Source organism: Odontesthes bonariensis, chromosome 11, assembly GCF_027942865.1.
Source record: "Odontesthes bonariensis isolate fOdoBon6 chromosome 11, fOdoBon6.hap1, whole genome shotgun sequence".
Classification (NCBI taxonomy): Eukaryota; Metazoa; Chordata; class Actinopteri; order Atheriniformes; family Atherinopsidae; genus Odontesthes; species Odontesthes bonariensis.
The window spans coordinates 5388880-5401543 of NC_134516.1; the positions used below are offsets into that span (position 1 = coordinate 5388880).

At 44.4% G+C, this 12664-nt stretch overlaps 1 protein-coding gene across 1 annotated transcript; it reads right to left on the bottom strand.

Annotated features, from left to right (window-relative positions):
• Positions 1-1328: 1328 nt before the first annotated feature.
• LOC142391507 (protein NLRC3-like) lies at positions 1329-11207 on the bottom strand. Its single transcript, XM_075477325.1, has 6 exons — positions 9603-11207; positions 9323-9496; positions 4187-4360; positions 3840-4016; positions 1942-1988; positions 1329-1815 (listed from the first exon to the last, which is right to left on the bottom strand). Exons 1-6 carry the CDS (start codon positions 11120-11122, stop codon positions 1478-1480), a joined length of 2430 nt encoding a protein of 809 aa, XP_075333440.1. The 5' UTR covers positions 11123-11207; the 3' UTR covers positions 1329-1477.
• Between the last annotated feature and the right edge of the window lie 1457 nt (positions 11208-12664).

Genomic DNA, 12664 nt, shown 5'->3' on the forward strand with positions numbered 1-12664 from the left:
CAGGCATATCTTTTCTCTTCACGGCCGGCTGTCCCAACCATCGCCACATTTTCTTAGTGTTTGCGTCTGTATTTGTACCAATAACACGCTGGCAAATAATGCTCGACCCCGGCTCAATGCATTCATTCACCATGATGGAGCAGAGTCGCCTAAATAAAGACAGAAGTGTCCCAAATACAAAAATCAAATGCTGAATGACAGACACCCCATTTGTGCATGTTAAGCTAACTGCTTGTTAATACGATCAGTGTTTTATTACTTTGCATGTCTTCCAAAAGAGAAAATAATCAGACGCAGGGTAGCAAAACATGATGGGCGTGAAAACGAAACTCAGAAAATCAGCTCGGCGCATGGGCAAAGTAGCAATTCTCGACAAGCAGGAGAAATCGACTGAACACCGGCGTCTATCGTATTTCCAAACCAAGAGGGACCCGCTCCCCTAGTGCGGCAGCCTCGGCGGATGCGTTCCCATAGAAACTGCGCTCGCGCGTCCCGCGCATAGACTGCCCATAATCATTTCGCCTCCCGCGAAATAGATGGTAAAGTTCCTCACTTATCATCGGCCAAGCCGGCTAGTGAGTTTTTTTTTAATACAAGCCAAAAATAACTTTCACCCGCATTTGGCTGGTGTTCATTTTGAGCCCCGATTACAACTCATCAGTGCTGAGAAGAATATTATTATCACCCGTCTTTTGGCCTCTCGCAGAGACACAAAACGACATGGGATAATCCATTCAAAAGCACCCAACCAGCCCCAAACTCAGAGAAACTCTGTTAACAACTCTGTTGTTTTATTCTCCAAAGATGGACTTTTTCAAGGGAAAACTCCTGCTTTAGTAACTTTTCATTCGCCTGCTTTTTCTTTCCTTGCAAAGTAGTCATATTTCTACAACAAAGGCTGATATTTGGCTTTATTTTACCAAACTTACCTGCCGCTCAAATTACAATCAGTCTAATTAAGATCCAAGCTAAACTATGCCACCTGCTTACAGTGTGGAAACACAACTCAGAAATGCACATTTCACAAACCAAAGATGGGATGAAACTGAAACCTTAAGTATGAAAACGGATCACTTTGGCTTTCTTTATGCTCGCTCCTGTTTAGCAGCCACGTGTGGATGGGACGTGCCGTACTTTAAACGCTACACAAGCTCAGCTCGTGGCATCACTCACCCACAGGAACTACAGCTCAAAGCTGTTTTCAGTCATTTTGCTCATATTCTTCACTGGAGCTTTTATTTTCACACACACACTTGGCTTCTATTCATTCGGACGTGCTGCAGCGTGGAGATAAAACTATTTCCGGTGCAAATAAAAGCACAATTCAGGCAAATTCACTTCAGTTTTATTTTGACACCATATTTATAAATCACAACAAACATCACCTTAGGAGGCTTCTAAAGGTAAAGTCCTGAATTACAGCACTGATGGCAAAGCCCAGACATCCACTTATAGTTCAGGGTATCAAGCACACATTTCAGAAATATGCTTTCATGTTGACAAAGTAACCGCCATCAGAGCAGAACAGACTCCGGGACTGATCGTTCCATCCAAACGCACAGTCTCTGCCTCCTCCTCTCCTGCTGATTCCTCTGTAACTCACTGATATATTAACTCCTCCTCTCCACTCCACCTCCCAGTGACAGCGGCCAGTCAGAACATTTCCACACAGCAGCTGAGGACACCAGCCATGAAACCTGTCTGGATGATCAGGATATGACTGAACCTCCTCCACATGTGTCACCTTCCTGTTGCTGTCAGACAGTTTCAGGACTCTGTCCACTGTGTTTGTGTCGATTGTGAGTCTGCAGGAATCTGATGGAGAGAACAAACACAGTCCAGCTGCAGTTATTGATCCATCATCTGTTCACTTTGATCAATGAGTGATGTGACAGTGTGGCGATGGCTGGATGTCATGAATCAGATGAAGAACACACTCACACTTCCTCAGCCCTGGTGTCAGCCATCGTTCTCCAGCAGGCTCCACCCTGAAAGCAGGAGGGGGGTCAGAGCAGCATCAAAGATGAACATTACATGGCTCTCACACACACACTGTTCTACACTGAGAAAGGAACAGTCCAACATCTGGACACATCCACTGGAATGGAGCATCTCTAAAGTTTTGAGCTGTGGTTTTCATTCTTTGTTAATCCAGTCTCTCCTGGAGCAGAGATGACTGTGACAAAAGGCAAAAGGTTTATGTTGACTCTCGGTTAAAATGCATGATGAACAAACTCTGTAAGAGTAAATACTAGGGCTGGGTAACGATTAAAATATTTCATCTAATTTATTTATTTTAAATGTGCTGCCATATGAATGAAAGTGCCATAACATTTGATGCGCAAATCCATTTTTAACATCAGCATCTTTCTGTAGTTTTTATGTAGAAGCCTCGCTCCACTGTCTGTTTCCTTGAATGACTTGCTGCTATCAGTTGTGTGTTTTGCCTTTAAGTGATATTTTAGACTGGAACTACTACGCTGAGAAGACAATTCAACTTGGCAGTGTTTACAGATGACTTTGGTTCTGTCGACTCCGCCGTCTGGAAGAACTTTAAAATGAAAATGGCCGAGTAAAAGTTCCGTACCCTTCTCCATGTTTGGTGGATCCACCGATTACTTTCTTTTCCTGTTCCACAGCAGACAGCAGCAGACTTTTACAAAATAAAAGCCTGTGAGCAGCAGACTTTTACAGAATAAAAGCCTGTGAGCAACAGACTTTTACAAAATAAAAGCCTGTGAGCAACAGACTTTTACAAAATAAAAGCCTGTGAGCAGCAGACTTTTACAAAATAAAAGCCTGTGAGGCCGCCTCAACAATGGAGGCACGGAACATGGCCCATTCGGGCTCAATGTCCCCCACCTCCCACGGGACATGGTTGAAACTGTGCTGGAGGTGGGAGTTGAAACTCCTCCTGACAGGGGAGACATTCCCAACAGACCCTCACCATACGTTTGGGCCTGCCAGGTCTGACCGGCTTCCTCCCCCACCAGTGGAGCCAACTCACCATCAGGTGGTGATCAGTTGACAGCTCCGCCCCTCTCTTCACCCGAGTGTTCAGGACAGACGGCCGCAAGTCCGACGATACAACCACAAGGTCGATCATCGAGCTGCGGCCCAGGGTGTCCTGGTGCCAAGTGCACATATGGACACCCTTATGCCTGAACATGGTGTTCGTTATGGACAGTCCGTGACGAGCACAGAAGTCCAATAACAAAACACCCCTCTGATTCAGATCGGGGGGGCCGTTCCTCCCAATCACGCCCTTCCAGGTCTCACTGTCATTGCCCACGTGAGCATTGAAGTCCCCCAGCAGGACGAGGGAGTCTCCTGCAGGAGCACTCTCCAGTGCCTCCAGGTGGTCTTTTAATAAAGACCACCTTTTAATAAAGAGTTAACGCGATAATAACGAGTTAAATACTAAATAAATCAATTGTACTGTTACTAAATTTGGCAATTAAAATGCCAACAATTCATCAATGTCTAAATGCAAACCAAGAATTTTATGAGATCACATTTTTTCAGAGTTAATCAAGCACTTTCCATTCTTTTTTTACATTGTCAAATGCCAGCACATCCCCCGTTTTATACAGCAGCTGCATAATATCGGCACAAAAAAGACCTCCGTGCAAAGCTAGCACTTTGGTAATGCCACAGAGCAAAGAGAGGTGGCTCAGTGCAGCATCACTGTGTGCTTACAAAGAGAAGGCTGGATCTGTGGGATTAGCTGTGTGATAACGGTTTCATTGGTTAAAGCGGTGCGCCACACTGAAAAAAGATTACAGCAGAGAAACAAACAAAGTAAATGCTTCCAGCTCTTCCTCCTCTATCAGACAAACCTGAGAGTTTCCAGTTTGCAGTTTGGATCTTCCAGCCGATCAGTGAGCAGCTTCACTCCTGAGTCTCCTGGATGGTTGTAGCTCAGGTCCAGCTCTCTCAGATGGGATTTGGGGTTGGAGGTCACAGCTTCAGCCAGAGAAGCACAGCCTTCCTCTGTGATCAGACAGCCTGACAGGCTGTAAAAAAATAAATCTGGTGTGAAACCACTTCTGGTCTCTAATATGTCATATCCCCATGATAAAAGTTGAGAAAAATCAAGAAAAAATAGATTGTAAAATATTCTCAGAGGAATTGTAAACTGCTTAGTAAATTAGCTTAAAGGCTAAAACGTTGGATCAATACTGACCTTAGAGTTTTCAGTTTACAACAAGGACTCTCGAGTCCTGTAGACAGAAGCGTCGCTCCTGAATCCTGCAGGTCATTGTTAGTGAGGTCCAGCTGAATCAGACTCGAGGACTTAGAACTCAGAACTGAGGACAGAGCTTCACAGCTTCTCTCTGAGAGCTTACAGTCATTCAGCCTGTAAAGGTAACAATCAAATAAGACACAATTTACAATAAAAATGTTGTTGACTCTCAACATGAGTATAAACTCACCAAACAATTCATTCTCAAAACCTCTCAAGTTCTTGGAGTAAATTCCTAGATGTCCACCTGAGGAATCCCCTGCTGCTTCAGCTGGAAGATATAATCCTTCTGAGTCTTAAGTCATCGGCAGAGCCTCCACCCACCTGACTGTGCCTGGTAGACCTCTAAAGCAAAGTGCCCAGAAGGCACCTTTGTCAGGTCAACTAGCATGTCTCTAATATGGAGAAGCAGCAGGGAAAGTAGAAACACTCTAGAATTTCTGAACCTCACACCCAATTTCAAGTAAGATCCGTCAACCTGCTGACAACAGTTATTTCAATCTATATAATTAGCAGTCTTGCTCTTGGTGTCAATACCCTTATTCAATAGCCAAGCGAATGTGCAAATGTAGAACCGGTGATTAATCAAAACCTTTGCTTTACGGCTCAGCTTTTTCTTCTCTCTTTGTACACCAACTCTCTTTGTACAGTTTCGAGGCTAAGAAAAACCTATGTTGTTCCATTACTTCTAAACGGGACCCTGAAATACTACAAATAGTCCACCTGAGAAAAATAAATCAATCAGTTCTCTCATCTTGGTAAGGCTGATTAGCATTCCGAGTATCAGTGGTGTTTCTGCTATGGTGCAAAAAAACATGATTTGCAAGAAGAGGTTATGTAACCACCTGATCTTAAAGCTGCAGTCTGCAACTCTTTTTCAAGCATAATGCCTGGAACTGTCCGGGGATTCTGAAAGTAGTACATTAAATACCCCAATACAAAAAAAAAAGAGTTCTCTAGGTCCCCTATATGTCCCGCTAGGTCCCTCCAAAGCCAGCAGGCTTGTTTACAAAATTGCAGACCGGACCGGTAAAAGGTAACCAATCAGGTTACGAGCTGGGCTCTGCTGCCTGTCAATCACCGATTGTGCACGCGCGATACAAGGTAGGCTCGTCCCCACGCTTATTTATCTGGACTATTGAACTTCATTACGGGCTAGTCTACTTACTGTGTCTTCCATGATCGCAAATGACAGGTGAGTTGATGAATGAGGAGTCGTGTACGAGCATCTGGCGTGCACGTAGACGTGCACGAGTTCTCATGTGTTTTGATGGGGCGGGACAGGAAGTTGAATAACTTTTTATTTTTCGGTTAAAAAATAAGCATTTCTTGCATTTTGCGACTACGGAGGTCACCGTTTTCAACTTCAAGCGTTCTGATAGATCATGTAAACTCTTAAAATGCCAAAAATTAGGACTTTACGTATGACAACAACAAATCCTGCAGACTGCAGCTTTAATGTCCGATGCTTCCCTTACCATGGCTATGCCAAAGAATTCTGCCAGTGAAAACCATGAACAGGAGCAGAAACAAAGTGCAGCACTGGTGAAGTTCAACACTAACACTGACTTAATGCTGACCATATAAACACAGCCCTCACTCTGAATCATAATACTTTTCCAGATTAGCATTAAAAATTAAATTTGGTTTGGATGACGCCTCTGAGGAAGCACCACCTTATGATGGTGGATCCCGAGAGCTGTTTTGTCAGGGGCGTGAGCCTTGTATAGTCTCCCTAGGCAAATTGGTTTTAGGGAGGAGCCAGACAAATAGCGAAAAATAAAGACCTTTTCAGAGAACCCCACCTTCTTAAAGTCCCTGGGTGGAGTCCTGGAGGTGGTACCAAATGGGGATTCCACTGTTTCTCTGGGAGACTTCAATACCAATATGGGCAGTGGTGAAATGAACTGGAGGGGTATGGTTCTTGATCTGAACCCGAGAGCTGTTTTGTTCTTGTACTTCTACACAAGTCATGGATTGGCCATAACAAACACCATGTTCAAGCATAAGGTGGTCCATAAGTGTTCTTACTACAAGGGCATCTTAGGTCAAATGTCAATTTCATAGTCGTATCATTAGACCTGCTGGTGTTTGTCTTAAACACAGGGGTGAAAATCTCACCTGATCACCATCTAATAGTGAGTTGGATCCGGTGGCAGGGAAGACTGCCTGGTAAACCCGAATAAGCAGTGAGGGTGAACTGGGAAAGTCTGGTGGAAGCCCCTGTCTGGAAGATCTTCAACTCACACCTTTAGGATTTTTTTTTAATTCTATTTATCTATTTTTTTTTACATGTACTGAGAGAGGACGCGCTGACGGGCAACAGTTGAGGGAAACCTTAAAGCTAAAGTAGGAGGCTTCTAGGGCACGGTCATCCCAGGGCTTACCTAAAACAGCTGACTGGTACGGAAAGGCCACAGCATCGGTGGCTACAGAAACTAAAACATGGGTGTGAGAGAAATTTGGCAAGGCCATGGAGAAGGATTTCCTTTAGGAATTTTTGGACCTCCGCTAGCAGCAGATGCTAGCAAACAATGCTTTCTCATCAACAGTGATGGATCAAGCCGGAGATGTACGCAGCGTAACTCGTAGTAATGCATGTGTACCATTAATTACTGCGTTTAAACATTTTGGATATATTAACCTCATTAAACAGTTGTACTGGGAGACCTCCATCTTTATCAGAAACATGCCGATAATGTAGCGTTAGCACACCGAGAGCGAGGAGGGGACCGGTGTTGTATTGGAAACACACCTTATCCACACAGGTGCAGGTTGATGAGTTACAGAACGGAACTGTTCAGCTAGAAAGCTTCAGCTAACAAAGTAATGTGGGAACAATAATGTTCATCTTTCAGAAAGTAACAGCAATAACTCCTTAGAAGTTGCTGTATGTCATCTTCATTAGCTAAGCTGTTAGCGTTAGCTGCTGCTAAAGGAGCAGCAATAACTCCTTAGAAGCTGGTGTACATCACCTTCATTAGCTAAGCTGTTAGCTTTAGCTGCTGCTAAAGAAGAAAATAACTCAATAAATAAACCAGGAGGAATTATTTCTCAGATGCTTCCATTTCCCTGCTCTTTCAACTCTGAGAGTTGGAACTGATCCCTCTTTGTCGCTCAGTTTCTTCAGTCCAGCGTTGAACTGGACCAAGTTGTTAAAACAGTGGAATTGTAGGGGCCATGTGTGGGTGTGGCTGTGGTGTGCACGCCTGGTTGGTGCTTTGGTGATGGGTGTGTCACTCTGGGTGTGTGTTCTGTGGTTACAAATAGTTGTACTTACCTGTGCGCAAGACCTGACTTGGAGGATGTAGTAGTGGGGTGAGCTCGGGGGTGAAATGTTTTGTTGACCGCAAACAGCTATTAAATATGCTTCATAGAGACCCAGTCCCTTCCCCTCTCCTTCATTCTGCTGCCCCTGATCTTCTTCCTTACCTGACCCACCTCATTAACACGTCTTTGACATCAGGCTCTTTTCCTTCTGCTTTCAAGACTGCCAGAGTCACACCTCTAAAGAAACCAGCTCATGACCCTTCAGAGATCAAGAATTACAGACCGGACGAATAACCGACATCCCTTCTACCCTTTCTGTCCAAAACTCTTACCTCCACCAGAACAACCTCTTGGATCCCTACCAGTCCGGGTTCAAGGTGGGCCCCTCACCTGAGACGGCCCTCCTAGCAGTAACTGAGTCACTCCAAACTGCTGGAGCTAACTCTCTCTCCTCTGTCCTGATTCTCCTGGACCTGTCTGCAGCATCTTAGATGCTCTTAGGACATCTCCTGTTTCGTTCCAGCTTCCTACGCACCTATTTGTTTCCTAAATTGTCTTTTTCCCATTTGTCTAGGTACCTAACTTACTGCACTTACTCTAGCACTTCTCAAGCTCTTAGCTGTTTGGTTTTGGAAGGAAATGCACTTGTGATTTCTTGTGTTCTTTTGCCTACCCATGTGGAACACATTTATTGTAAGTCGCTTTGGATAAAAGCGTCTGCAGAATGACCGTAATGTAATGTAATGTAAGTAACTCATATTACAAGTCTTCTATGTATGTTTTTTGGTTCCTTGCATACGCTGAATAATATTTGATGCATTATGCTACGTTATGACATGGAAAAAAAAGAAACAAGAGACCAAGAAGTTACATCTTAGTGCGCGCCATCAATTATCTCCCGTGTTTAGCCTACCATGACAGCTGAGTAAAATTGGTTTGGACGGTTAGCCGCAATAGGGATGATAAGTGGTTGTTGCACATACATACACCTCTTTTGTTAACTCTGCTGGAACGTTACCTGCAACCTTAGAGGGATTGCATCAAACCTGGTCTCTGGACCTTAAGAGTGGTGAGCCCTCATGGCCTTTGACATCACTATTTTGGGCACATAGGACGTAGGAAGTCCAAAATCTGATCCAGTAGCATTACCACCTCCACCTGCAGTCCTAGAGAATTTGCAACAGACTCATTTTCTGTATATTGTGGGTAGTGGACCTAAAACACCCTCGGAAATTCCTATGTAAGGCTGGGCCTGAGCAGACTCTGCAGTCAACCTAGCCAAAAGATGCTCTACCAATAGGACCAGTGGGTCCCTGTTTCTCTGTTCTGGATTTACTCATGACAATGCCCTTATCACCCGGGTCACTAGGGGGTCTAAGAGATAATGTTTCCGTGGATAACCCAAGCCTATTTCAAGTGGAAGACCCTGTCAGGAGCATTTAACCCCAGACAATAGAGCCATTAGGATAAATAGACCAAACCAATGCTTATGCCACATACCCTGTCCACCAGATCACAACCTAAAACAAACTGCATTTTAATTATGGGTCAAATATAAAAGGGGTTGAAATTTGTTATGTGATACAAAAGGATAAGCATCTATATGACGGTGGAGAGTTGTTAGTTTGGGCAATGATGTAATCTCACTTAGTTTGATGATGTGGTAGTTGACTTGAATTACAACAAGACTGAATGAAGATATAGAAATTCCCATTATACTATGTCAAAGCTTTGATGTTTTTTTCTATATAAAATAATGGCCGTTTTTGTCTTTTTATCATATTTAAGAAACTTAATTACTCTGACCTGAGAGTTTCCAGTGAACAAGAAGGACTCTTCAGTCCATCAGACAGCTGCTTCACTCCTGAATCCTTCAGGCTGTTGTGACTCAGGTCCAGTTCCTTCAGACTTGAAGCCTGGGAGCTGAGGGCTGAGGACAGAGCTGCACAGCTTCTCTCTGAGAGGTTACAGAAACTCAGACTGGAAGAAAAAGAAAATATACTAAACTACTACTTCCTGCTTTTTTTCTCTTGAAAAAATTATGAAGTCCTTATATAATAATGAAGAAATCCAACAATGTACTTACAGAGCTCTCTTTGATGCTTTGATAATAGGCAGCAGCCTCAGAAGAGCCTCCTCTGAAGGAGAGTATTTCTTCAGGTCAAACTCATCCAGATGTTGTCCTGATGACAGCAAGATGAAGACCAGAGCTGACCACTGAGCAGGAGACAGTTTATCTGTGGAGAGACTTCCTGAACTCAGGGCCTGTTGGATCTCCTCCACCAGAGAACGATCATTCAGTTCATTCAGACAGTGGAACAGATTGATGCTTCTCTCTGCAGACAGATTCTCGCTGATCTTCTCCTTGATGTAATCAACTGTTTCCTGATTGGTCTGGAAACTACATTCTGTCTGTCTTAACAGGCCACGTAGAAGCTTTTGATTGCCCTGCATTGAAAGACCCAGGAGGAAGCGGACGAACAGGTCCAGGTGTCCATCTGAAGTCTGTAATGCTTTGTCAACAGCACTCATGTAGACGTCAGTCTCTGCTGATTCATCTTCTTTTGTTTCAGAGAGCCAGGATGTTTTTTGTTCTCCCATCAGGTTGAGTCCAGAGTTGATGAAGGTCAGATGCACATGAAGAGCAGCCAGAAACTCCTGAACACTCAGATGGATGAAGCAGAACACCTTCTCCTGGTACAGCCCTCTCTCCTCTCTAAAGATCTGTGTGAACACTCCTGAGTACACTGAGGCTGCTGAGATATCGATGCCACACTCTGTCAGGTCTGATTCATAGAAGATCAGGTTTCCTTTCTGCAGCTGCTCAAAAGCCAGTTTTCCCAGAGACTCAATCATCTCCCTGCTCTCTGGACTCCAGTGTGGATCTGTCTCACTTCTTACATCGTACTTGAGCTTCTTCACTTTGGCCTGAACCACCAGGAAGTGGATGTACATCTCAGTCAGGGTGCTGGGCAGCTCTGCTCCCTCTCTGGTGTCCAACACATCCTCCAGAACTGTAGCAGTGATCCAGCAGAAGACCGGGATGTGGCACATGATGTGGAGGCTTCGGGATGTCTGGATGTGGGAGATGATCCTGCTGGCCTGCTCTGAATCTCTGAACCTCTTCCTGAAGTACTCCTCCTTCTGTGGGTCAGTGAACCCTCTGACCTCTGTCACCATGCCAACGCAGCCAGCAGGGATCTGATTGGCTGCTGCGGGTCGTGTGGTTATCCAGAGGCGAGCAGAGGGAAGCAGCTCCCCCCTGATGAGGTTTGTCAGCAGCACATCCACTGAGGTGGGCTCTGTAGCATCAGCCAGGGGCTCCTTGCTGTGGAAGTCCAGAGGAAGTCGACACTCATCCAGACCGTCAAAGATGAACACAACCTGGAACTGTTCAAAGCTGCAGATTCCTGCTGCTTTGGTCTCAGTAAAGAAGTGATGAACAAGTTCCACCAAGCTGAACTTTCTCTCTTTCAGCACATTCAGCTCTCTGAAAGTGAATGGAAACATGAAGTGGATGTCCTGGTTGGCTTTGCCTTCAGCCCAGTCCAGAGTGAACTTCTGTGTTAAGACTGTTTTCCCAATGCCAGCCACTCCCTTTGTCATCACTGTTCTGATTGGTTCATCTCTTCCAGGTGGGCCTTTAAAGATGTCTTCTTGTCTGATGGATGTTTCTGCTCTGCCTGCTTTCCTGGATGCTGCTTCAATCTGTCTGACCTCATGTTCATCATTGACCTCTCCGGTCCCTCCCTCTGTGATGTAGAGCTCTGTGTAGATCTGATTCAGAAGGGTTGGCTTTCCTGCTTTAGGAATCCCCTCAAACACACACTGGAACTTCTTCTTCAGGGCAGATTTAACTTTACGTCCACAAACTGTAAACTTGTAAAATTAGAGCATTCTCTAGGTAACACAGTAACATCTTTTAACATGTAATCAATTTTAACAACAATTTCAATATGAAATAATGCATACATTTTACTAAATAACATCATGAATTAAACGCTTGCCGACGATCTTGCTAGCAAACATTCTTGCTAGCAAACGATCTTGCTAGCAAACGATCTTGCTAGCAAACGATCTTGCTAGCAAACATTCTTGCTAGCAAACGATCTTGCTAGCAAACATTCTTGCTAGCAAACATTCTTGCTAGCAAACGAACCTTTTCTTTTTTTCCTCTCTTTGCTTTAAAAGATACAAAAATAAAGCAACATTTTTTTTTTTTTTTTAATACTTTATTTTTTAAATACGCTAGCAAACGATCTTGCTAGCCATTAGCTTCACATATCATTGATATCACTCACCGGAGTTTCCACAGTAAGCTACCATTATCCAGCCCCGTCAATGTCAGCGATATACACCATGCAGCACTCCCTCTCGCACACTTTATCCTCGATTCTTTTTTTCTTTAGAATTTCCTCTGTGCTTTGCATCTCACCGCTCACATGGCTGGGCTCTCTCCTTATGCTCGGTTTGTTTTTTCCTTCCTCGTGCTTGTCCCTCACACACAAGCGCCGCCAAGGATCAAAAATTCACTGGCGCAGCATTAATCTATGCGTGAGCCGTAGCTACACTTTCAGTGTGCGGGTCCCACCTTCACCCACAGCTCATCGCCCACTTCAGTCTGATGCCAAATCGCGTGCTGATAAATTTCAACCTGTTTAGCTTTTCAAACAACTATTCAAACTATAACTTTCATACAGTTTAACTGCCAGAAAGAAATGATCCCTTAAAATGTAGGAAAACGTGTCCTCTTTCACACAAAGTCACGCTCATTGAGCTCTGCCGCACATTTTTCTTACAAATTGCCTCTGAGCCCAGAGGTCGCCTCTACTTTCTGAACAGCGAGCGTTTGTTGGAGACAGTGGAGCGCAGCCTAAGTCATAGTGCAATTTTAAGCAGCCAAAGTGAGCGCACCTGTCAGAGACACAGGCGAGCCGCACGCGCTCCTGTTCCCGGGGCAACGCCTCGTTAGCCGGCTGTCACACATCAGCAGTGACGTCAGCATGCTGAGAGACACCACGGGTCAGACTTTGCTGCCGTGGCACGGGTTACACTTTATTTAGAACAATGGCAGATTCAAAAACTCATTAAACCTCGTCCTATTTAGCTTCACTTCTTCAAGGAATTCTTTGTCTGCCATTAAATCAT